Here is a 23,896-nt window from a genome sequence, read left to right as displayed (position 1 = left end):
TTTGGGGCCCGAGGCGGCTGCCCCCGGTGACTACCCTATAGGACTGGCCCTGAGACTTATTTATCATGCCTAGGGGCTAGGACCAGCTTGGGCCCTAGATCCACCTATCATCAACCGCAACACCGCCAAAGCATCACTTCCATAAAATGTTCACCTAAACGCTAAATGGTAGTCATTCGGTCGACCCTCGTTTAGTGCGTAGGCCGTGTAAACACCATCTATGTCTATGTCTACGGGTTACATGGTTTTATACGGATAGGAAAAAAAGACATGCTACAGCCTACAGTACATGTACATCACACATTCACACGTAGACATAGACATAAGACACGCAGTTGATAGTTTCCAGTTCTCAAACGACATCAACACCTCACTGAATATTGAATACATGAGTTCAGATCACTCACTAATTCACTAGTGTCTAGTGCTCGGCTAACTATAAGTCTATAACATAGACACAGAATGGTAGAATATATTGGACATAGTTCACAAGTCACATGACAATAACAAATAGTGAAATAGTTCAAAAGATAGATAAAAGCATTGATATGCAACCAGTAGCCAACTCCAGCAATTGGCTCAACATCCTCTTTGTAAAAGGAAGTCACCAATCATCCTTGAAGCGTCCCCACATAAGTAGAGACTAAATGTGATCCAATTTATCAGTCCCAGGAGGCTGATAACATATTTATTCAACAGATAGTTCAGAAACCGTACAACTCCCGAAGGAGCGGGCGGGCAAGCCACACCCAAAGCAAGACTAAAGCGATAACAATACAAATCCAAGTTGCAGTCCAGTCGGACTCCGGGCTGCAATCGGAACTAAGCGTCAGCGGAAGCATCCTGCAAAAGGGCCAACACCGCAGGCAGCGTTGGGTGCAGACGCAACCTCCTACTCGAAGTCCTCGGCGACGAAGTCCGGATCCTCCTCTGAAGCAACAACACAAGGGTGAGTACAAAAGTACTCAGCAAGTCCAACCCCATCCACGGAGGGAGATACAACAAGAATATGCATATGAATCATCAAGGATATAGCTATGGTTTATTTGCAATAAAGCTGAATTTTAGACATATGCAGGGTTTCATTTTAAAGAAGTTTCATGAAAACATTTTAATAAACGATATATCAAGTGGGGTTGATCCTACACAAAGGATCCAAGTTTTATCGCTACCGGACTCCCCGTCCGTCGTAGCGCACGGCACAACTGCCGGACACTTCCAAAATTCCACACACCCACACACGCCGTAAATACCAGTCATCCCCCAAAAGCTAGTTGTGTGACCGAGCCGTAACTCGTCCAATGCCGTGGACACGGCTACCCGGATAGGTTTTAACTCTGCAGAGGTTGTACACTTTTCCCACAAGTAGGGTACCGTATCGCGATCACCTTAGTGACGGTACGGATCCTAGCAAAGCCATTACCCACCTTAGCCAACACTGACTAGTCAACACGGAAGCACCCAAGGGGTTAGCAACCCACCCACGGGGCCGAAACCGGGACCTAAGTCACCAAGAGCTTAGTCCTTTTCCAAGGGCTCCCGTTGCTCACCAGCACACCTGAAGCCTAGCAGTTTAGCTAGTAGGGTTTATGCTAAGCCGTTGCCCATACAACGGTCGAGTGGTTGTACGATGATGGAATCAGGCAGGATGACACATCAACTCGGTCCTTAGCCATGACAAGATGGATATCTCCCACTCTGCTCAACCGCTAAGGTACGAGCCCAACAACCCGGCATTCCACACAAGAAACGCCCATCCATCTCATCCACCACCTCTCTTTACACCAAAAACCCACTCCTCAGTTGAACATACTCACACATTTACTTTCCGAATAAACAGATGTAGTCATGTTTGAATTTGGATAATTAGTTCCTAAGCATTCTAGCAATATTTATCATCTAAACAGAGCAACTCATATTTAGAGATAAATATGGGACAACAAGGAATAATCATAACAATCAAGGGGTGGCTATCCAACCATGTCTTGCGATAAAACAATATGCATTTTATAAAACAGGCCAATAGGTTGTGTCTGAAAAACTGGGTATTAAATATGCATCAAAGGGTGAGATTGGACTTGCCGTTCTCAAAGCCTTCCGGGAGCTCCTGCTCGCGGTACTGGTCCTCGGGCTCGGGCTCGCGGTCGAACTCCTCCTCGCGCTCCTCCTCGGGTACTCCGCGATCTACGGCACACACAAACGAGCACACAATAAATAAAAAGGAAAAAGATTTTACCCGTTGAGCTCCGAACAAGAAGTAGGAACAGAAAATAGGTAGGAAGAGTATTTTCATGAAATTTTGATATGCCTCGGCGGAAATATATGAGAGGAGGCCGTGGTCGAATTTGGGATTGATTGGAGGGAATTTGGCGCATGAAATGACGGGTTAAAGGAGTATTAGGGGCTTTAAAATGAGGTTTAGGATTGAACCGCGAGAGCAGGGGCCTATCTGTAATTATTTTTGGAATGGTGGGAGGACTTGTTCGCGAATAAGGGAAACTGGTGGGTTGGATCGCGAGGAGAGGGATTTACCCCTTTCTTCTTCCTGGAGACAACAGGAGGTGGAGGAAGGGATGGCCGGCGGCGTTCTGGTGGTGGTGGTGGAGGAAGGCAAGGTGCTCGTGGTGAAGGTGTGGAGGTGCAAGGCTCGGCTCCCCCCTTTTATAGGCGGCGCACGGCGAGCGAAGGTCGGAGGTGATGATGGCGGCCGGACTTCCGGCCAGTGGCGTGCCGGAGTGGACGTCCTCGTGGATGGCGTGGTGGCTCGGTCGACGAGGAGCACAGGGAGTCCACCGAGGTGATGGCCGGCGTGACGTGCGGTGGGACGGCGGCGACCGGCGGCCGGCGACGCGGCGCGTGCGGCCAGGCGCTAGGCGCCAAAGGCCGGGCGTGCGGTGCGCAGGCGGGCGCGGGCGAGCGGGCGAGCGCAGGCGCGCGGCCGCGGCCGGGCGGACTGGTGCGGAGGAGCGAGCGCGCTCCGGCGCGGGAGTGGCCGGGCGCAACGCGTGCATGCGTGGATGAGCATGGGCGCGTGCGAGGAAGGAGCTGGGCGCTAGGTAGCAGTGTGCTGGGGTGCGTGCGTTGTGCAGGTGGGACCGGAGCTTGCAGGAGGTGGCGTGCAGCAGCTATGCGAACAGTAGAGGTGCAGGGGCTAGCGTTGGGTCCAGGCACGGGCCCAAGGAAGTGCACGCGCGCCAAGAAAAGCCAGGCACTAGGGGACATGCACTGGAGCATGCGACATGTACTGGAGCATGCAGCAGGGGGGAAGAAAGGAAAAGAACCAGGCGCATGCAGCCAGCACCAAGTTCCAGGGGAAAGAGAATAGAAAAAAAAAATGGTGCATGCGGCCAGCACCAAGTTCGCGGAGGAAAAGAAAATAAAAAAAAGGAAACGGTGCATGCATGCATGCATGCATGCAGTACGTAAGGAAAAGAAAGCAAGGAGCTGTTGGTGTGAGGAAAAAAAAAGGAGAAAAGAAAGTGAAGGAAAATGAAAGAAAAGGAAAGAAGGAAAAGAAGGAAAAAGAAATTGATGGCGGCGATTGCGGAAATGGTCGCGGGCACGCACGGCGGTCTGCCATCCGGCACGCGGCGAAATTTGCGGGGAACGGAAAAAGAGGGTTGACGACGTCGGGTGCCGGGACGGCGGGTCCGGCGGAAAGGAAATGATTTGACGGAGCTCAGCGATCGGAAAAATTTTGGAATGCATTTTTAACGAGTGATTTAATTGGGTGTATTTTTACGGGCGTTACAAACCTACCCCACTTAAATTGAATCTCGTCCTCGAGATTCGGCTGAATCCTGAACAGATGGGGAAACTCCTTCCTTAACGCATCCTCGCGTTCCCAAGTGGCTTCTTCTTCACCATGCCTACTCCATTGAACTCTGCAAATCCGCACTACTGAATTCCTCGTCCTTCTGGTGACGGTGTCCAGAATCTTGACGGGTACCTCTTGATATCGCAGGTCCTTCTGCAAATCTATGGTTTCCACCGGGACTTGCTCTTCTGGCACTCTCAGGCATTTCCTTAGCTGGGACACATGAAATACCGGGTGGATGTCCGACATTTCTTCGGGCAACTGAATACGGTATGCTACCGCTCCAACTCTTTTTAGCACCTTGTATGGTCCAATATACCGAGGGGCCAACTTTCCTTGCACTTGGAACCTTCGGGTACCTCGAATCGGAGAGACCTTAAGGTACACGAAGTCCCCCTCACTGAAACTCAACTCTCGTCTTCTTTTATCCGAGTAGCTTTTCTGTCTAGACTGTGCTGCTTTCAACTTCTCTCGTATTTCAGCTACTCGCTCTTCTGCTTCCTTAATAAAGGCAAGTCCTACTAGGGTGCGCTCTCCTACTTCCGACCACATCAACGGGGTCCTGCACTTTCTCCCATAGAGGGCCTCAAACGGCGACATGCCTAAGCTGGCTTGGTAACTGTTGTTATATGAGAACTCTGCATATGGTAGACTCTGTTCCCAGTCCTTGCCATAAGTAAGGACACATGCCCTCAACATGTCTTCCATGATCTAATTTACTCTCTCTGTTTGGCCATCGGTCTGGGGGTGATAAGCTGAACTAAAGTCCAGTTTGGTACCCATAGCCTTATGCAGACTTTTCCAGAATCTAGAGGTAAATTGGGTCCCTCTATCCGAAACAATTCTGCTAGGTACACCATGCAATTTCACTATGTTGTCCACATAGAGCCGAGCTAGCTTTTCTCCACCATAGGTGGTCCGTACGGGCAACTAGTGGGCAACCTTAGTGAGTCGGTCCACTATCACCCATATGGAGTCATTCCCTCTTTGAGTCTTGGGCAATCCTACTACAAAATCCATGCCAATCTCATCCCATTTCCAAACTGGAATGGGTAGTGGTTGCAGTAAACCAGCCGGCTTCTGATGTTCAGCCTTAACCCTTTGGCAAATATCGCAATGAGCGACGAACTGGGCTATGTCCGCTTTCATCCCGTTCCACCAGTACTTCTGCTTTAAGTCCATGTACATCTTGGTGGATCCCGGGTGGATGGAATATGCTGAGTTATGGGCCTCATCCATGATGGTTTGCCGGAATTCACCTTCCTTGGGCACACAAATCCTATCCTTGTACCACAGGGTTCCCTTTTCATCCACTCTGAAGTCTGGGGCTTTATTTTCTCCGGTTTGCCTGCGAATCCTCACTAGGTCCGGGTCCGAGCCTTGGGCCTCTCGGATTCTTTCTTCCAGGGTGGGCTGAACACTTAGCTTGCGGCTGGTATTCTAAGGGACGATGTGCACATTTAATCGGGTCATTTCCTCTTGTAAGTGGGGGTCCTTAGGTCCGATCTGCCCATAGGATTTCCTGCTTAATGCATCCGCTACCACATTGGCCTTACCGGGGTGGTAGTGAATTTCCAGATTATAATCCTTGACCAACTCTAACCATCTTCTTTGCCTTAGATTCAGATCTGGTTGGGTGAAGATATATTTTAGGCTCTTGTGGTCAGTGTAAATCTCACACTTGTTCCCGATTAAGTAGTGCCTCCAGATCTTGAGGGCATGCACTACGGCTGCAAATTCCAAATCATGGGTGGGGTAATTTTGCTCATGGGGCTTAAGTTGACGAGAGGCATATGCTACTACCTTCCCATCCTGCATCAGGACACACCCTAACCCTTGCCGGGAAGCATCACAATAAATGACGAAGTCCCGCTGGATATCCGGTAGGGTTAACACTGGGGCGGTTGTTAATCTTCCTTTTAGTTCCTGAAAACTCCTCTCACATGACTCAGTCCAATTGAATTTCTTGTCCTTCCTAAGCAGCTCTGTCATGGGTCGGGCTATCTTAGAGAATCCTTCAATAAACCTCCGATAATACCCAGCTAAACCAAGAAAACTCCTGATTTCACTAACATTGGTGGGTTGCTGCCAGTTGGAGACGGCTTCAACCTTCTCGGGGTCGACTGCTACTCCTTCTGCGGTCAAAATGTGACCAAGAAATGCCACTTTCTCTAGCCAAAATTCACATTTACTGAATTTAGCATAAAGTCGGTGGGCTCTCAATTTCTCCAGCACTACTCGCAGATGTTGCTCATGCTCTTGGACACTCTTGGAGTAAATAAGTATGTCGTCAATAAAGACCACGACAAACTTGTCTAACTCCTCCATAAACACCTTGTTCATGAGATTCATGAAATAAGCAGGGGCATTGGTCAGTCCAAAGGACATCACTGTGAATTCAAACTGGCCATATCGAGTAACAAAAGCTGTCTTCGGGATATCACTTTCCTTGATCTTGAGCTGGTGGTACCCTGATCTCAAATCTATTTTGGAGAAATACTTGGCTCCTTTTAACTGGTCAAATAGGTCATCTATTCTGGGAAGGGGGTATTTATTCTTGATGGTGACCTCATTTAGTGCGCGATAATCCACGCACATCCTCATGCTTCCGTCTTTCTTCTTGACAAAGAGCACTGGGGCTCCCCACGGGGATGAGCTGGGTCTGATAAAGCCACTCTGTTGCAGCTCACCTAACTGTTTCTTCAGCTCTGCTAACTCAGATGCTGCCATTCTATAGGGCCTTTTGGCTATAGGGGAGGTTCCAGGGATAAGGTCGATCACAAACTCTATATCCCTGTCCGGGGGCATTCCAGGTAGTTCTTCAGGAAAAACATCCGGGTATTCACTCACTACCGGGACTCCTTCTATGGCCTTGGCTTCCATGCTAAAAACCATTGGGTCGGGCCCACTTCCCCGGGTATGACAGGTCACTTGCACGCCATCCTGGTTAATTATGCGCACTACCTTATCAGCACATCCTATGTGTCCATCATGTAGGCTTAGCCAATCCATTCCAAGGATCACATCTATCCCCTTAGACTCAAGTACTACTAAATCTGCTAGGAATTCTACCCCACTTAAATTGATCCTTACCCGGGAACAACCTAGTCGACACTGGATGTCGGCTCCAGGCGTCCGGGTTATTAGGGGTACCTTTAGTAGTACTGTAGGTAGGTGGTGCTTATCCACAAAGCTTGATGATATAAATGAATGTGATGCTCCAGAATCGAAGAGTATTGTTGCCAAAACTGAGCTGACTAGAAACTCACCGAGTACAACGCCCTGAGCTTCCTGAGCCTCTTGCGCGCTGATGTGGTTGACGCGGGCTCGTCCAAACGACTGCTGGGGCTGCCTCATCTGCTGGCTGTTGTTGTTGTTGCCGGGGTTGTTGCTGCGGACGGGAACACGGTTGGCCCCTGACACTGCTGCCCTTGGCCCAGTTACTGCGTTGGAGAAGGCCGATGCAGCTGGCTTGTTGGCGTAGGGGCAGTTGGCAATGAAATGCCCTGGCTCACGGCAGTTGAAGCATGCCCTGCCGTTGTTGGTGACTTGACTGGCGCTGTTCTATGGGGCCTTGACAGGGTTCTGGCTTCTGAATGGGGAATTAGTCTGATGGGAACCGGAAGCTTGAGACTGGGTCCGGTACTGCATGGGAGCTTGGGACCTGGGCATGGGATGACCAAAGCTCCTTGGCTTCTGGAACCTGTCCTGCTGGTGGGCCTTGCTATCCAGGAACCGGCGCTTGTTGTCCCTCCTTTCATCTGCCTTGGCCCTCTCAGTCAGGATGGCCATGTTCATCAGGGTGTTGAAGTCAGGGTAGATCTGAGGAGTAAGCAGAGTCCTCAGTTCTGCACTCAAACCCTTCTTGAACATGTCTTGCTTCTTATCATCCTTGTCTACTTCCTCTGGAGCATAACGGGCCAACTCCATGAACTGATAGGTGTACTCTTCCACTGACTTGTTGCCTTGGCGCAGTTCACGGAATTCATCGGCCTTGCGCTTCATGGTAGCCGCAGGAATGTGATAGCGGCGGAACTCTGTCACAAACTCATCCCAGGTGATAGTGAAGGCATCCTGGGCGGCTGTGCAGTAGTTCTCCCACCAAGCTAAAGCAGTCCTAGTGAGCTTATGTGCAGCCAGGAGAACCTTGTCCCTGCTCTCACAGCCGAATGGCTCTAGCTTCCTCTGAATAACCCGCAGCTAGTCATCTGCGTCCAGGGGGTTGATGGACCCGCCAAAAGTGGGTGGCTTGGTCCGGAGGAAGTCTGTCAGTTTCTCATTCATACCCTGTCCGCGGGGCCTTTGGCGAGTGATGGCATTGGCCAAGGCTTCCAGCAGAAGGGTCTGGTTGTTCATCACTTGTACCAAATCAATGACCGGTGGGGGCGGTGGCTCCTGGGCTCCCACTTGACTCTCTCCCCTGCCCTCGGGCTGATTCACCTCTTGCTCCTCATGGTGCACTACTGGTGGGGGTCCCTGCCTTTCCTGCTGCCTTTCTGCACTAGGAGTGGCACGTGCTTGACTCGGGGAGGTCCTGGTGGCACGCTTGGGAGGCATCTGCAGATTGAGTGGACTTTCATGAGACTTGGATTTGGATAATAAGGTGATGTTTAGTTAATTAATTCGAATTTTTGAAGAGACAGAATCCACCTCCTGTCGACAAGCACACAGACTAACAAACAACAAGCACAAATGATTTTATTATTTTGCCGGGGCGGTTACAACACTTGGGGTAGGGCCAAAACACGTGCTACACGACCGGTACAACAACACAACTGGGGGGTACAAATCTAGACTCAGGACAGCTTCTGGAGTACAACTCTGGGTGGGGCACTCTACTCGCGGGACGAATCTGCACACTGCGCGGAGTGGTCTTCTGGCGGAATAAGGAGGGCCAGCACCTCGTCTCTTAGGGTCCCACCTGCGGGAGGGGGTTCCGAGGCTTCTCCATTGGCCACCTCAGAGTCCCTTTCCGAAGGCGGTGGTGCTGGTGGGGCATCGGGGCTCTTCCGCTTTCCGGATCCCTGGGCAACAGGGACTCCATCCAATACTAGGGCCTCGTCGTCCTCCACGACCCGCATTTTCCTTCTTGTGCGGTTCGAGTGGTGGACTTCCTTCAATGCCCGCGCGTGCCGGTCCTCGGCCTCTTTGAGGGCCTCGATGGCGAGGGCCTCATTGCTTTGGGTGGCCGCGGCTCGGGCTTCAGCTGCTGCCAACCTCACCTGGAGCCTTCTCACCATAACCTCAGCATCCTCGGCTCTGCGGATCTGCTGCTTCAGATGGGCGGCCTGCTCATCGCAGAGTTCATCCAAAGTGAGGAGATAGGCAGCCATATGGAGCACGGTGGGGTCATCCTCGCGCTGTCCACGTCCTTCCAAAGTCCTTACCCGGGCCAGCCAAACCGGGCGGTTCTTCTTGACAGGCGGGTAGAACCTCATCGGTGTGCGTCCGATGTGCCTCTCATAAATTTGGCACAGGTAGCGCAGGGCTTTCCGAGCTGCCGCCTGGTAAGTGTCTTTCCGCCGGAAACCAGTGGCAGACACATTCCAAGGCTGAATGTCGGGGAAGCGGCTGCTCCTGCCCACAAAGATGGTCATCTCGCACTGGAGAGTCCCACGGTCTTCATACTCCCGGCTGGAGTACTCCGGGCGCTCGTAAATCCCGAGGCGGTCCATGCAGGCGAACAGCAACCTGGGAAAACCGGACTCCTCCAGGCAGTGGCTGTTGGTCCACTCTTCTTCGGCCATCTGGAAAGAATCGGGGTGTAAATCAGTTTTGCAAATGAGTAGAGGTAGCAAGAAATTTTGTAAATCATTTAATTTGGTCAAAAAGACTTTTCCGGTCCTAATGGTTACGTCCTACGGCCAACGACGGCTCTGATACCACCTGAAGCGTCCCCACATAAGTAGAGACTAAATGTGATCCAATTTATCAGTCCCAGGAGGCTGATAACACATTTATTCAACAGATAGTTCAGAAACCGTACAACTCCCGAAGGAGCGGGCGGGCAAGCCACACCCAAAGCAAGACTAAAGCGATAACAATACAAATCCAAGTTGCAGTCCAGTCGGACTCCGGGCTGCAATCGAAACTAAGCGTCAGCGGAAGCATCCTGCAAAAGGGCCAACACCGCAGGCAGCGTTGGGTGCAGACGCAACCTCCTACTCGAAGTCCTCGGCGACGAAGTCCGGATCCTCCTCTGAAGCAACAACACAAGGGTGAGTACAAAAGTACTCAGCAAGTCCAACCCCATCCACGGAGGGAGATACAACAAGAATATGCATATGAATCATCAAGGATATAGCTATGGTTTATTTGCAATAAAGCTGAATTTTAGACATATGCAGGGTTTCATTTTAAAGAAGTTTCATGAAAACATTTTAATAAACGATATATCAAGTGGGGTTGATCCTACACAAAGGATCCAAGTTTTATCGCTACCGGACTCCCCGTCCGTCGTAGCGCACGGCACAACTGCCGGACACTTCCAAAATTCCACACACCCACACACGCCGTAAATACCAGTCATCCCCCAAAAGCTAGTTGTGTGACCGAGCCGTAACTCGTCCAATGCCGTGGACACGGCTACCCGGATAGGTTTTAACTCTGCAGAGGTTGTACACTTTTCCCACAAGTAGGGTACCGTATCGCGATCACCTTAGTGACGGTACGGATCCTAGCAAAGCCATTACCCACCTTAGCCAACACTGACTAGTCAACACGGAAGCACCCAAGGGGTTAGCAACCCACCCACGGGGCCGAAACCGGGACCTAAGTCACCAAGAGCTTAGTCCTTTTCCAAGGGCTCCCGTTGCTCACCAGCACACCTGAAGCCTAGCAGTTTAGCTAGTGGGGTTTATGCTAAGCCGTTGCCCATACAACGGTCGAGTGGTTGTACGATGATGGAATCAGGCAGGATGACACATCAACTCGGTCCTTAGCCATGACAAGATGGATATCTCCCACTCTGCTCAACCGCTAAGGTACGAGCCCAACAACCCGGCATTCCACACAAGAAACGCCCATCCATCTCATCCACCACCTCTCTTTACACCAAAAACCCACTCCTCAGTTGAACATACTCACACATTTACTTTCCGAATAAACAGATGTAGTCATGTTTGAATTTGGATAATTAGTTCCGAAGCATTCTAGCAATATTTATCATCTAAACAGAGCAACTCATATTTAGAGATAAATATGGGACAACAAGGAATAATCATAACAATCAAGGGGTGGCTATCCAACCATGTCTTGCGATAAAACAATATGCATTTTATAAAACAGGCCAATAGGTTGTGTCTGAAAAACTAGGTATTAAATATGCATCAAAGGGTGAGATTGGACTTGCCGTTCTCAAAGCCTTCCAGGAGCTCCTGCTCGCGGTACTGGTCCTCGGGCTCGGGCTCGCGGTCGAACTCCTCCTCGCGCACCTCCTCGGGTACTCCGCGATCTACGGCACACACAAACGAGCACACAATAAATAAAAAGGAAAAAGATTTTACCCGTTGAGCTCCGAACAAGAAGTAGGAACAGAAAATAGGTAGGAAGAGTATTTTCATGAAATTTTGATATGCCTCGGCGGAAATATATGAGAGGAGGCCGTGGTCGAATTTGGGATTGATTGGAGGGAATTTGGCGCATGAAATGACGGGTTAAAGGAGTATTAGGGGCTTTAAAATGAGGTTTAGGATTGAACCGCGAGAGCAGGGGCCTATCTGTAATTATTTTTGGAATGGTGGGAGGACTTGTTCGCGAATAAGGGAAACTGGTGGGTTGGATCGCGAGGAGAGGGATTTACCCCTTTCTTCTTCCTGGAGACAACAGGAGGTGGAGGAAGGGATGGCCGGCGGCGTTCTGGTGGTGGTGGTGGAGGAAGGCAAGGTGCTCGTGGTGAAGGTGTGGAGGTGCAAGGCTCGGCTCCCCCCTTTTATAGGCGGCGCACGGCGAGCGAAGGTCGGAGGTGATGATGGCGGCCGGACTTCCGGCCAGTGGCGTGCCGGAGTGGACGTCCTCGTGGATGGCGTGGTGGCTCGGTCGACGAGGAGCACAGGGAGTCCACCGAGGTGATGGCCGGCGTGACGTGCGGTGGGACGGCGGCGACCGGCGGCCGGCGACGCGGCGCGTGCGGCCAGGCGCTAGGCGCCAAAGGCCGGGCGTGCGGTGCGCAGGCGGGCGCGGGCGAGCGGGCGAGCGCAGGCGCGCGGGCGCGGCCGGGCGGACTGGTGCGGAGGAGCGAGCACGCTCCGGCGCGGGAGTGGCCGGGCGCAACGCGTGCATGCGTGGATGAGCATGGGCGCGTGCGAGGAAGGAGCTGGGCGCTAGGTAGCAGTGTGCTGGGGTGCGTGCGTTGTGCAGGTGGGACCGGGGCTTACAGGAGGTGGCGTGCAGCAGCTATGCGAACAGTAGAGGTGCAGGGGCTAGCGTTGGGTCCAGGCACGGGCCCAAGGAAGTGCACGCGCGCCAAGAAAAGCCAGGCACTAGGGGACATGCACTGGAGCATGCGACATGTACTGGAGCATGCAGCAGGGGGGAAGAAAGGAAAAGAACCAGGCGCATGCAGCCAGCACCAAGTTCTAGGGGAAAGAGAATAGAAAAAAAAAATGGTGCATGCGGCCAGCACCAAGTTCGCGGAGGAAAAGAAAATAAAAAAAAAGGAAACGGTGCATGCATGCATGCATGCATGCAGTACGTAAGGAAAAGAAAGCAAGGAGCTGTTGGTGTGAGGAAAAAAAAGGAGAAAAGAAAGTGAAGGAAAATGAAAGAAAAGGAAAGAAGGAAAAGAAGGAAAAAGAAATTGATGGCGGCGATTGCGGAAATGGTCGCGGGCACGCACGGCGGTCTGCCATCCGGCACGCGGCGAAATTTGCGGGGAACGGAAAAAGAGGGTTGACGACGTCGGGTGCCGGGACGGCGGGTCCGGCGGAAAGGAAATGATTTGACGGAGTTCAGCGATCGGAAAAATTTTGGAATGCATTTTTAACGAGTGGTTTAATTGGGTGTATTTTTACGGGCGTTACAATCCTCCTCCCCCTTCTGCTCACCAACTCCATCAATTGGCACAACATCCTCTTGGTCGGATTCAAACTCAATCTCTTCATCATCATCATGGAGCGGTTCTTCTTTAGGTTCCTCAATGATATCTTCATCAACATTTCTCATTTGAGCCAACCTTGAGCTCTTACGAAGCTTTGCAACCTCCTCAGTCCCACATGCCTCTTCAGTCAGTTTCCGGGTTAGCCCCGCAACAAGTTCAACATCTATTTCATCATCACCACCTTCAACCATCCAACCTTGAGCATGAGTTGCATCAGTTGCTAAAGGTGGTCCATTTTGTTGTTCTTCTTGGCCTTTTGTTTCTTTCCATTCATTTTGACATTGTATTGAACAGATACAAGTTGGTTGAGGTGCTCAGCTGTTAACTTGTTTCTTTTTTTGTGAATCTGCAATTTCCAATTTAACTTCAGTTCACGAATCACAAGTTGTTTAAATATAAAACATGTTTAGAGAATTACAAATAGTTGGGATGCTTACCCCTTAAAAATAACTCCAATTCCTTTCACAGCTAGAAGAACTACAAGTCAAAGAAAGGATTCTTATAGCCATCTTTTGCAAAGTTGGAATCTGTGTTCCATAATTGCCCCACCATTTGGCCGCAAGTGCAAAGAGATATCAAATTAGTAAATGAAAAACTACAGGTTTGGAGAATGAGAATCCCTAGTGTTTCAATCTGAAGTAAATAGTATTGCTGAATTAGAATTTTACTACCTGGATTGAAATTATAATCCTTGCAACCAACCTTTGCCACAGCTTTTGCAAAGTGGCCTTCCTTATCTTTGAACTTGTCCATCTCCGCATTGAGCACTTGAATTTGCTTGTCATAGTCACCATGGTAGAATGTTTCAACAACAGAGATCAGCCCATCCATGACATGCTCATTTGTGAAGATCGATGGATCATTGTAGCTAAAATAAGGATTCAAGAAATATACAGCTAAGTGCAAAGGAGTGTCCAGCCTACCCTTCATCTTCTCATCAATGATCTCCATGATGCCAAGGTAGAGATTCAGATTCACAGCCTTATCAATATTCCCAATGGCTGCCATTATTTCCTCCTTTGCCTTCAGAATATCACCATAAAGAAAGGCCACTAATGGCTTGATATCATCGTCAACCATGTGAAGTGCTTTAATTAATGACTCAAACAACCTCAAGTAAATACCAACCCCACCCCAAAAAGTAGGTTTCACCATTGTAGCTGTGGACAAAACAGCTTTACTGTTTTTCTTCATGTGGGTCAAACCACATAATTTCTCTCATTCATCACACTGACACTGAGACATTATCCTTAGCTGATCCTTCTTCTCATACAAGCTTTGTAATGTGAGGAAAGAGGAAGCAAATCTTGTTGCACCAGGCCTCACAATATCTCTCTTCTTTGTATATTTCCTCATCAAAGATAAGGTTCTATGATGTGCATAGATAAAGATGGTCACTGCCTTTGCTTGATCAATTATGCCCTTGAACTTCTTCATCTTTCCAATTCCTTCGAGCATCAAATTGAGGGTGTGTGTTGCACATAAGCTCCAAAATATGTTGGGCCTCTTCACAAATAGCAAGTCCTTCGCAGCCATGTTGTTTGAAGCGTTGTCAGTAACAACTTGCACAATATTCTTAGCACCTACTTTCTCAATAGCTACATCACATACTCAAATATCATATGTCCAGTATGCCTCTCATCTGAGACATGTGACTCAAGAAAGGTTGAACTAATGCTACAATGCAAGCAAAGATTCATTATGCTCCTCCTCTTCTGATCAGTCCATGCATCTGTCATAAGCGAGCAACCATTCTTAGCCCATTCTTCGTGCACCTTCAGTAGTTTTTTTGTATCCTCCACTTCCTCATATAAAATTTCTCCCGCAACTCATGTTGAGTTGGTTTCCTTCCACCAGGCCAAAACGGTCAGCTGCTTCTACCAGCTGGTCAAATTCTTCATTGTTAATAGAGTGGAAAGGTATTCCTAAAATTGAAACAGCTCATGGTTAGAAATATTTAAGGCAGCAAGCAATTAAAGGTTAAAAATATAGAATTCAAGGTTGGCTCATTACCATGTACATATACTCACTTTGTAATGTATCACTTTAGGTTATGCATCCTCTCTTTCCATATTGCTTCAGAGATCTTTTGTTGCTGTACCACCTTTGCGCTCAATGAGGCAGGATCAAGAGGCAATGTGAACCTATCCAAAGGCCCCACTTTCCGTGCTACTGAATTTCCAACTTCATCAAGACCTTGACTTGCACCATTGGTGCTTTCTTCTTCATCAACCGGTGCACCATCAATGTCCATAGCATCTCTAACCTGTTGTTGCTTCTCTACCCTAGCCTTCTTAGCTTTCTTTGAGTCATCTATTACTTTCGTACACTTCTGTTGGTCCTGATTTGTCGACTCCCGGCAAGGTTTAACCTCACCATGAATATGTGCAATGTGTTGCTTCAACCTATATATTCCTGCCTTCACAACAAGTCCACACAACTTGCACTTAATCACATTCAAGTTGGTTAGATCCACCAGCACTCCATAATCCCACCCAACATCATCATAATTCCTCTTGAGGTTAGTCATGGCACTATTGCTGGAAGGAGCTGATGCGGCCGAAGACATCCTGCAAATTTCAGAGATAAATTACTAAGCAGCTTGCAAGTACAATTGATGAACGAAAAATTTGGAAAAGGTGCTGCCAGTAGAGGGCAATTCACAAGACTGTCTCAACATTGCTACTGAAAATAAACAAACATCTGACTCTAAATGACCAAGTGATTCAATTGTAGGTCGCAACCAATTTATTTTCTAAATCTACAAGGAACTAAAGCAGGATCTGACAATATTAAAAGTGCAACTACTCCTATAGCTATAGGTACTCAATACTCATACAGAAGTTTAGGTAGCAACTTCAATCACAATCCTATTCCTATGCAAGATTTGCAGAACAGAATACAACTATGCAAGCACATTGTAAATTTGCAGAAGAAAATTGCGCATACGAGACAAGAATTTTCTCAAGAAAAAGCAAGAGTGGAGGAAACGAGTGCATTACCCAGTGCCGGATGGATTAGATGCAGCTGTAGTGAGGACAAGATGGGAGCTTGAGTGAAGATGGAGGGCGACGATAGGCCACTGTGTTGGATGGGTGCGGCAAGCCGGCAAGACCAAGACACCGCGTCGGCGCACGTTGTGGAGAAGGGGGCACGATGCACGGCCAAGGCTGGAGACGAGAGAGGGAGAAGGTGTTGCGATGAGAGAGAGAGGGACCTCCATACCAGGGGTGGTGGCACCTTGGTCGGAGATGAGAGATAAAGAGCAGGGGCGGCGGCGCTCGTTCCGTGTAGATTAGGAAGGGTGGCAGCGGATTGTGGTCAAGCAAAATGGGAGCCCAAACCCTAGCGTGTTACATATACAGGCACCAATCCGTGGGCGCGAATCCGACCCAAAAAGTTTTCATCCTCCCGCCTAGACACGCCATCACGAAAACGGCCCATTATACGGCATACACGCCAAGCAAAAACATTTTTTCCATTTTTTGTAAGTCGTTTAACCCGTGTTTGACTGTGTACATGGACTAACCATGTAATGGACTGTTTAGATCCTAAACTGCACAGTAGGCTACCGAGTACCGTTTACACGCTGTTTGCACGAGCTACACGGCCGTTTACAGCAACACTGCTTTCAGGTAACACTAGTCTTGAATCAAAATAAAATACCAACCATTGAGAGCAAATAGTAAGTCTGTGAGGCAACCTTAATTAAAGCAGGGTTATAGGCAAATTTCTTCCCTACATAGTTAATGATTTCATATGTCACTCTCTTGCTTCAGTTCACTCAACAACCCACAAAGATTATTCAAGTGAAATAAAAAAGAAGAAGAAAAGGATCAAAACCTACTGAGACAGATGTCTCTCAAGAAATAGTAAGTCCACGAGTCTAGTACAGTTTAGTGGGTATGAGCCGTTAATCGTCGAAGTGATGATTGGCAAAGTTATATGGTATTTAGGGGGTGCAAATGCATCCACACTAAAATAAGAAACCAGTGATTAGGAGCTATTTTTCATCATGTATATGTCTCAAATCCATACCCACAAGGCAGGTGTGCATCCCTCCAATTTGCTCAAGCTTCTCTATTAGTGATGAACCATGGAGATGGATTGAGAAAAAAGAACCTATAACCTCTCATGTACCTTCTCATGTGTATGAGAGGTACAGTAGAGTGCAAATGTTAAAACATCATATGGGAGACAAGAGACAATGGAGGAAAAGCTTAGTCTAAATTAGAGTCTTGTGCAACCTCCATCAAGCTTGTGATCCAAGATGCAACCGGTATTCTGTTGGTGTCAAGCTTGGTGAGCTTATACAAACTTACAGCTTTACAGTTGATTTGAGGATTTGATTCATGGAGCATTAGATTTGGGGCGGAATTTGACAACTCTGTATCAGGAGCAGTTCAATATTGTGCGATTTTGGTAGGAGCTCAATTTCAGGAGTTAAACATAGTCCAATTTAGCTAAAATTTGGTTAGCTCATCGGGGATTTATTGATCTACCATTCTACCAATTTTGAAGGAGTTTTCCATTTAGATCTTTTTGTTTTGTTGATGTGAGATGAACTTTGAACGAGGCATAAGTTCTCAGTACTATAGATCAATAGTGCTAGCTTTTGTAATATATCACATTAGTGTTACTTCTATTGTTATCGTCCATGTTGGAATTGCCCTATACTATCATGTTGCTGCTACTATCGCATATCTTTAGTTAGATTCACATGTATTGGTTATCGCAATATAATAGAAGAGACTATGATTGTGTTGCTTTCCCATGTTTTTACTATTGGTTAGAAGAGGTTTTATATGTATATTTTATGCCAACTGTGCTATAATGTATTGATTGTTCTTTTGCTAGATGTTGGTTAAAATTTTCCTTGAATTTGGTCACAATATGAGGGATTAATTGTGTATTAGTTTCATTCGTTATTCCCAGCATAAACTCCCAACTCAAAGGTAAAGAGGTCACCAACTTATCATGGCAACTATACACCACGTTCTATCAAGATGTGGGACTAAACACGCATCACATTGAAGTCTATAGTAGGTAAATGACAACCTTTATCATTATTTAGCAAATCTGGTTAGCTCTTGGCTAAGCCTACCTCTTCTTCATAGTCATGAGGATATGATAAGATGTCCAATTAATTCCAATATGTAGAGCTGAGTACAGGACCATCCCTATGCAGAGAGATCTTCTTGGAAGAATAGCGAGGACAAAAGGAGGTAGTCAGGTAGACATGAGCATTTTTGGCCCCGTCCATCCTAGCCCAACCCAAGTATGCCCTTCCAAAAAGCTTGAAATAAATAAGGCTAGTTGGATGTGGAAATCCTATCCCTCTTCCGGAAGATGGGAAGACTAGTTATCATAAATACGTTAAGATTCATGCACACACTCATGGCTATCCAATCCGTTTCGTCTTCCTCCTCCACCCGCCGCCGCGCTTCGCTCCTGTCGACCCCGTGCGGCCCGCCTTGGGAACAGAGGGGTGGGAAGTGGGCGGGAGCGGCTCGGCGGCAAGGTCGTCGCCGGTCGTGGGTGGTGGTCGAGGCGGCAGAGATTTAGGGTTTTAGGTTTCTAGGGGGCGGGGGCCCAATGGCTGCCAGCCTTAGAGGAGAAGGTCAGGAGGCGGCGGTACGACCGGTGACGGAGGATGAGGTGGCGCGGGAGCGCCGCCGGCTGGGCAGGGAAGGACACCTAGTAGGCGGTTCCGGTGGAGGGGGCAAGAGGAATGCCAAATTCAAAAAGGACGGCGACAGTAGCCGGGGCGGTGGGGGAGGCGGCAGGTTAGGAGAAGCTGTCGGATGCAAGGAAGAAGAAGTTGCGGTAGCAGAAAATGGTGGGCAGGCAGCGTGGTGGTTGGTGGGCGGGTGGCACAGCAGCCACCTGCCGGGGTAGCGACAAAGGGACAAGTGGTGGAAGACATCGGGCGCAGCGCACGGAGAAGAAGAAGCCATGACGGAGGCGATGGGAAGAAGAAGTGCAGTAGATAGGAACCGATGGGTCTTGATGGACTTATAAATGAAGCTCTTATGCATCTTTCACAAGATAGATAGGAATGCCCCGTTGGACGGGGTTGGACAGGCTTGTGGAGCAGTTTTGGAGAGAGAGAAAATAGGCCCGGCTCAAGCCTGACTTGAGATAATAAAATGAAATATTTGTTACACGTAAAACACAGATGTTTGGCGCAACTTGAGTCCAATTTTTATAGGTTGATGGGGTTATTGGATGGGTCATGAATTGATTTTAGGCTAAAAAAATTTAGTTTTTTTTATACTCAATCCTTCAAAATGAGCGCAAGTTTAGGAGGGAATAATGGGATATTTTTTTAAGGCAAACTAACACTTCGATTTTATAAATTGAGGGAATGGATACACAGTACAGAACATACGTATAGAGAAGAGGGGGTGGGGAGAGGAGAGTGTGGGGGTATTACAAAAATAGAGTCTAGCCATTAAATAATAGTAGCTTACGATCATCTCTAAAGCGTAACACTTGTAGAAGGACTTGCTGTCTAAATTTCTCGGCCAGACCCTGATGCTTGGTCTGGCTCTTTCAAACACCAGCACGTTGAGCATCTTCTATAGTTTCTAGGAAGCTATAATGAAGATTTCCATAAACAGACTTTGATGAGCTGGATTAGTTCTTGTTGCTATCAACCGTTCATGAATAGGAATAATGGGATATTGCTACTACCAACACCCTACCTCGCTCTATGTTGGCGGGTCTGAAGTAGTTTTTCCTGTAGTAACTATAGAGGGACTTGTGCCACTGACGTGTGGGCCCGTGGGTGATGAGTTCCACACGTCAGTGGATGTCCTTTACATAGAAGTTAGCTAACCGTGAACGTAGTTACGGATCTATATGTCAACCATTTAGTAACCAATAAGATCGTGTCATTTCAAGATTTAGGGCCAGTTTGGTTGGGCTCCTTGGGGCTCCGGCTCCACCTGACACCGGGCACTGTAGTGTAGCGTGTTAGGAGCCCCAAGGAGCCGGAGTCGGAGGAGCTACAATTTGTGGCTCCACCAGCTCCTCTGGTGGCTGTGAGGGGGAGGGAGGGAAAAGAGGATACCGATTCCGATGAACAGTGCTTCTACACTTCTACATTAACATGTCATGTGGGTGTCAGGAGGAGCCAAAGCTGCTGAGAGGTGCACCAAATACGCCCTCAATCATTCCACGCTATAGTAAAGCTCCTGGAAAAAGAAGAGAGAGGCTAATCATATCCTCTTCGTAATTCGTAATATCGTGACGTCAAACACCAATTCTTAATCCTACCCATTTGGCATGTTATATCATGCTGACACCGCGCGCGAGCTGCACGCTGACGTCGTGGTTGGGACCCGGGAGCATGGACCCATTACTCGTCGCGCTCTTGCTGAAGAGTCAAGGACTCAAGGTGTTCCTGGCAGGTGGCAGCGTCGATACGATGAGCGATAGTTCCAGCGAACCAAGGATCCAGAGCCACAAAAGGAATAAGAGGATCTCTGCAAGGAAACTAACCACTTAAAGCAGATGTTCACGTCCTTAAGAAAAATAGATGTAGCTGTTAACATCCTTAGGGAAAAAAAATGCAGTTCTTCGTATGGTTATATACGTCTTCTGCAAATTTTGTTTGCTAAAGATTTTCATCATTGGTCTTCGTCGGATTGACTGCGTTGTAATGTTTGAGACCTATTTTTACGATGAAGGCACATCTCAAGGAGAGTCCCTTTATCAGAAATGTGCGTGGGGCAGGAATCAACCAAGTATTTCTGCGGTGGTTGTCCTCAGCATAGAGTCACATTGGAGATCTTAATTAACTTCGCTACAGCTGACCGACAAGATTACCATGTGTGATCACTTTTGCCACATTTCACATGCAAACACTAAGGGCCTGTCTCGATATACTGTTTTTCTATAGCTTTTCTAGATTCCAAATACTTTTTGATTGTTTGTATAATCCATATCTAGTTTTTGAAACCACGGTGCATCACAAATAAATCATACTAGTTTTTTTTGTGGTTAAAAAAAATCCAATCAGAGTGCAATTCTCGAAACCATAGTTTTTTGGCGGTTACAAAGAAAGACGCATCCACCTCTCCTTGTACTACGTCAACTGGTCTCCTCCATGGAGAAAATTAAACTCCCATACTCCGTACATGAATCAAAGCTTTATTACTTGATACGATTATATTGCTTGTGAACCCAACCGTCCGTGTAAACAAGTCCATCTAGCCGACGTTCACATCAAACCGAGACAAAAAAGTGAGCAAAACAAAGATATTGCTCCACCTCCAAACTGTTCCCAAGTATTCTGCTGGGGACGGTGTTGTCATCATGCATCCTGATCACGTACTTTAATAAGTGAGCAGAAACAATCATGTGTGCATGCCCAACTCCTGATTACTGAAAACGTCTGCTCGATCGAGTGTAAGGCCGAATTCAGGCTAAATTAAAACAAGAGTCGGAGGTTCATTAACTACTCGGAAGGATTAACTACTCGGAAGGGGTGTCACTTAGGTCCACAAATACTGAAAGTGCATTTTTAGGTTTTAAATCGTTCACCGTAGATCCATAACTCTCCACGTGGGCAGCTAGCGATGACGTGGCATGCTGAGTGGGTATTTCTTCTCTCATCCCTTCCTCCCTAGGTCTTACACATTTTATGCAAGCAGGTTGTGATCACTGGCGGCGTGCTCACACTGCGCACAGTGCCGGCGGCCATGGCAGCTGGTTGCGAACCCCATAGCGGCAGCCGAGCTGGTGGGTGTTGGCGGGGCCAATGTAAGGGTGGAAGGAGCCCTGCAACGACGACCCCATGGCTCCCGCGACATCCAGCCATGCCTGGTCATCAGCTGACGGACCCTCTTCTCCAGCTCAGCGGTGCGGCAGCAGGCGCGCTCGAGGGCGTGCTCCACGGCGGCCAGCACCGTGCATGCACGCCGGAGCCATGCATCCTGGAGTCCCGCGCGTGTCTGCAGTCGGCAGAACAAACGAATCAACCAAATTGCCAAATTGATTGCTAGAATCAAAGATTGAGTACGTACCTTGAGTCGGACAAGCGTGTCGTCGATCTCCGTTCCCTGTGGTAGAGCCGCGACGGAATACAATTTGCCGCTGGTGGACATCACGCCGCAACAGACTGTTCTACTCTGTACGTCGCCCTGCGGTGCGGACGGGCACCACCAAGCCCCCTGATGGCCACCGCACTCCAAGAGCCCCGCCGCCATGGGCGCCCGATTCCTCGGCGGGAGCCCATCATTATTTTCGCCGCTGCCGTTGCAGGTGAGCTCGTAGTTTTACCGGCGCATGAAAGCCGGCGGCAGCAACGATGCACTACGGCAGGGGTAGGGTGGCGCGCCGATGGAAGGGCAGCCGTGTGGTTTGAGGTGGGCCTCGCGATGCGACTCAACCCGAGGCCTCTCGCCAGCCAGGTCGCCCACCTTGGCCGCCGGCACTGGGCGCGGTGTGAGCACGCCACCAGTGATCACAACCTGCTTGATAAAATGTGTAAGACCGAGGGAGGAAGGGACGAGAGAAGAAATACACAGTCAGCATGGCATGTCATGGTCAGCTGACCATGTGGAGGGGTATGGAAAAAAATGCACTTTCGAAGTTCGTGGACCTATTTAACACTCGCTTGCAAGTTGATGGGCCATTTTACTCTTAAAACAAATTTGCGGGCCGGTATTTCCACGATCAAGACAGACCAACAACCTGGTTTGGTGATGCAATATATAATCCTCATCCCTTAATCAAAATCCCCCCACCCTAGTCCCTAACTAACATGTTCACCACCAGCCAAAACAGGCCAATCCCGGTGAGCTAAGTCAGTGACATCTGTCTGTTCCTAGGACCGAGGTCCCAGCCAATGCGACACCGGCAGTCGCTGCCTTGCCGTTGCCGAGTTGACTTCGAGGGTGGCCACTGGCCACGGCACCTTTATATGAAGAGCTGAGAATTGGGCAGGGATCCTGCACAACATTCAGTTTCCTGCAACAGAGTACCCTTCTCCTGACACGCAAAGTCTGCATCATCTCACAATGTCGAAGGTTTCTGACCATTCTTGTTTCCCCCCATATTGATTCTGAATCTCTGATCACGAACCATTTGTTCTGACGGGTGTTGTGCTGTGGTGTCCATTAATCCTTGCAGAAGATAGTGATCAAGGCCGACCTCGTCGGCAACGCCTGCATGAGCGACATCCTGTCGGTGGTCGCGACGCTCCAGGGTATCAAGTCGATGGACATCGACGCCGACAAGTGCACGCTGACGGTGGTCGGCACCGCCGACCCGGTGCGCATCGCGCAGAGGCTCAAGAAGAAGTGCTTCGCCGCGACCATCGTCAGCGTGGCCGACGACAAGCCCAAGCCGCCGGAGCCGAAGAAGGACACCTGCAAGGAGGTGTGCGAGAAGCTCTGCAAGGAGAGGTGCGACAAGCTGTCCTGCTGCAAGGAGTGCAAGGACAAGTGCGAGAAGGCGTGCAAGGAGGGGTGCGAGAGCCGCTGCAAGGCGTGGCTCGAGGGGTGCTCCTGCTCCTGCAGCCGCTGCAGCCCGAGCACGGGCTTCTGCTACACGCCCGGCTACCCCTACTGCGGGTGCGGGTGCGGGCGCGGGCGCGGGCGCGGCTGCGGCAGCTGGCCCGGGCCCTTTGGCTGCTAGGAAGAGAGAGGTCGCCGGGAGGAGGAGGTCAGAAATCAGAAGGCACCATCCACGTCAATGAATTTCACCATGTACCTTCTTGTGCGTTTTCACTGCTTTTGGTTTCCTTTTTACTAGGCACATGTCACCTGAGACTCTGTGGGTGATTAGGTCAACTATTATGCATTGTTGCTTGTGCCTTTGTTGTGTACATGTAAAATAATGTGTTAGACAATTTCCTCTTTGAAGAAGTAAAGACTCTGGAGTGTGGAGTCTGGCTAACCGCCAACCCAATGAGCTCATAATTGTGGTGTAGGACAGTGAATCGCACCAGTCTTGCGACTGACTCGAGTGAA

General features: G+C 49.0%; 2 protein-coding genes across 2 annotated transcripts; one reads left to right on the top strand and one right to left on the bottom strand.

Moving 5' to 3' along the window:
- Positions 1-12,808: 12,808 nt before the first annotated feature.
- On the bottom strand, positions 12,809-21,719 carry LOC140222705 (uncharacterized). The gene is made up of 7 exons (XM_072293552.1): positions 21,601-21,719; positions 15,016-15,484; positions 14,596-14,689; positions 14,150-14,512; positions 13,617-14,002; positions 13,366-13,441; positions 12,809-13,176 (listed from the first exon to the last, which is right to left on the bottom strand). Exons 1-7 carry the CDS (start codon positions 21,717-21,719, stop codon positions 12,809-12,811), a joined length of 1,875 nt encoding a protein of 624 aa, XP_072149653.1.
- A 952-nt stretch (positions 21,720-22,671) lies between these two features.
- On the top strand, positions 22,672-23,834 carry LOC117858760 (uncharacterized). The gene is made up of 2 exons (XM_034741886.2): positions 22,672-22,951; positions 23,055-23,834. The coding sequence occupies exons 1-2, from the start codon at positions 22,943-22,945 to the stop codon at positions 23,559-23,561; spliced, it is 516 nt and encodes a 171-aa protein (XP_034597777.1). The 5' UTR covers positions 22,672-22,942; the 3' UTR covers positions 23,562-23,834.
- The last annotated feature ends 62 nt before the right edge of the window (positions 23,835-23,896 follow it).

Source organism: Setaria viridis, chromosome 5 (genome assembly GCF_005286985.2).
Source record: "Setaria viridis chromosome 5, Setaria_viridis_v4.0, whole genome shotgun sequence".
NCBI lineage: Eukaryota > Viridiplantae > Streptophyta > Magnoliopsida > Poales > Poaceae > Setaria > Setaria viridis.
Note: the sequence above shows the minus strand (reverse complement) of the source record. Positions and strands in the feature narration are given on the sequence as shown.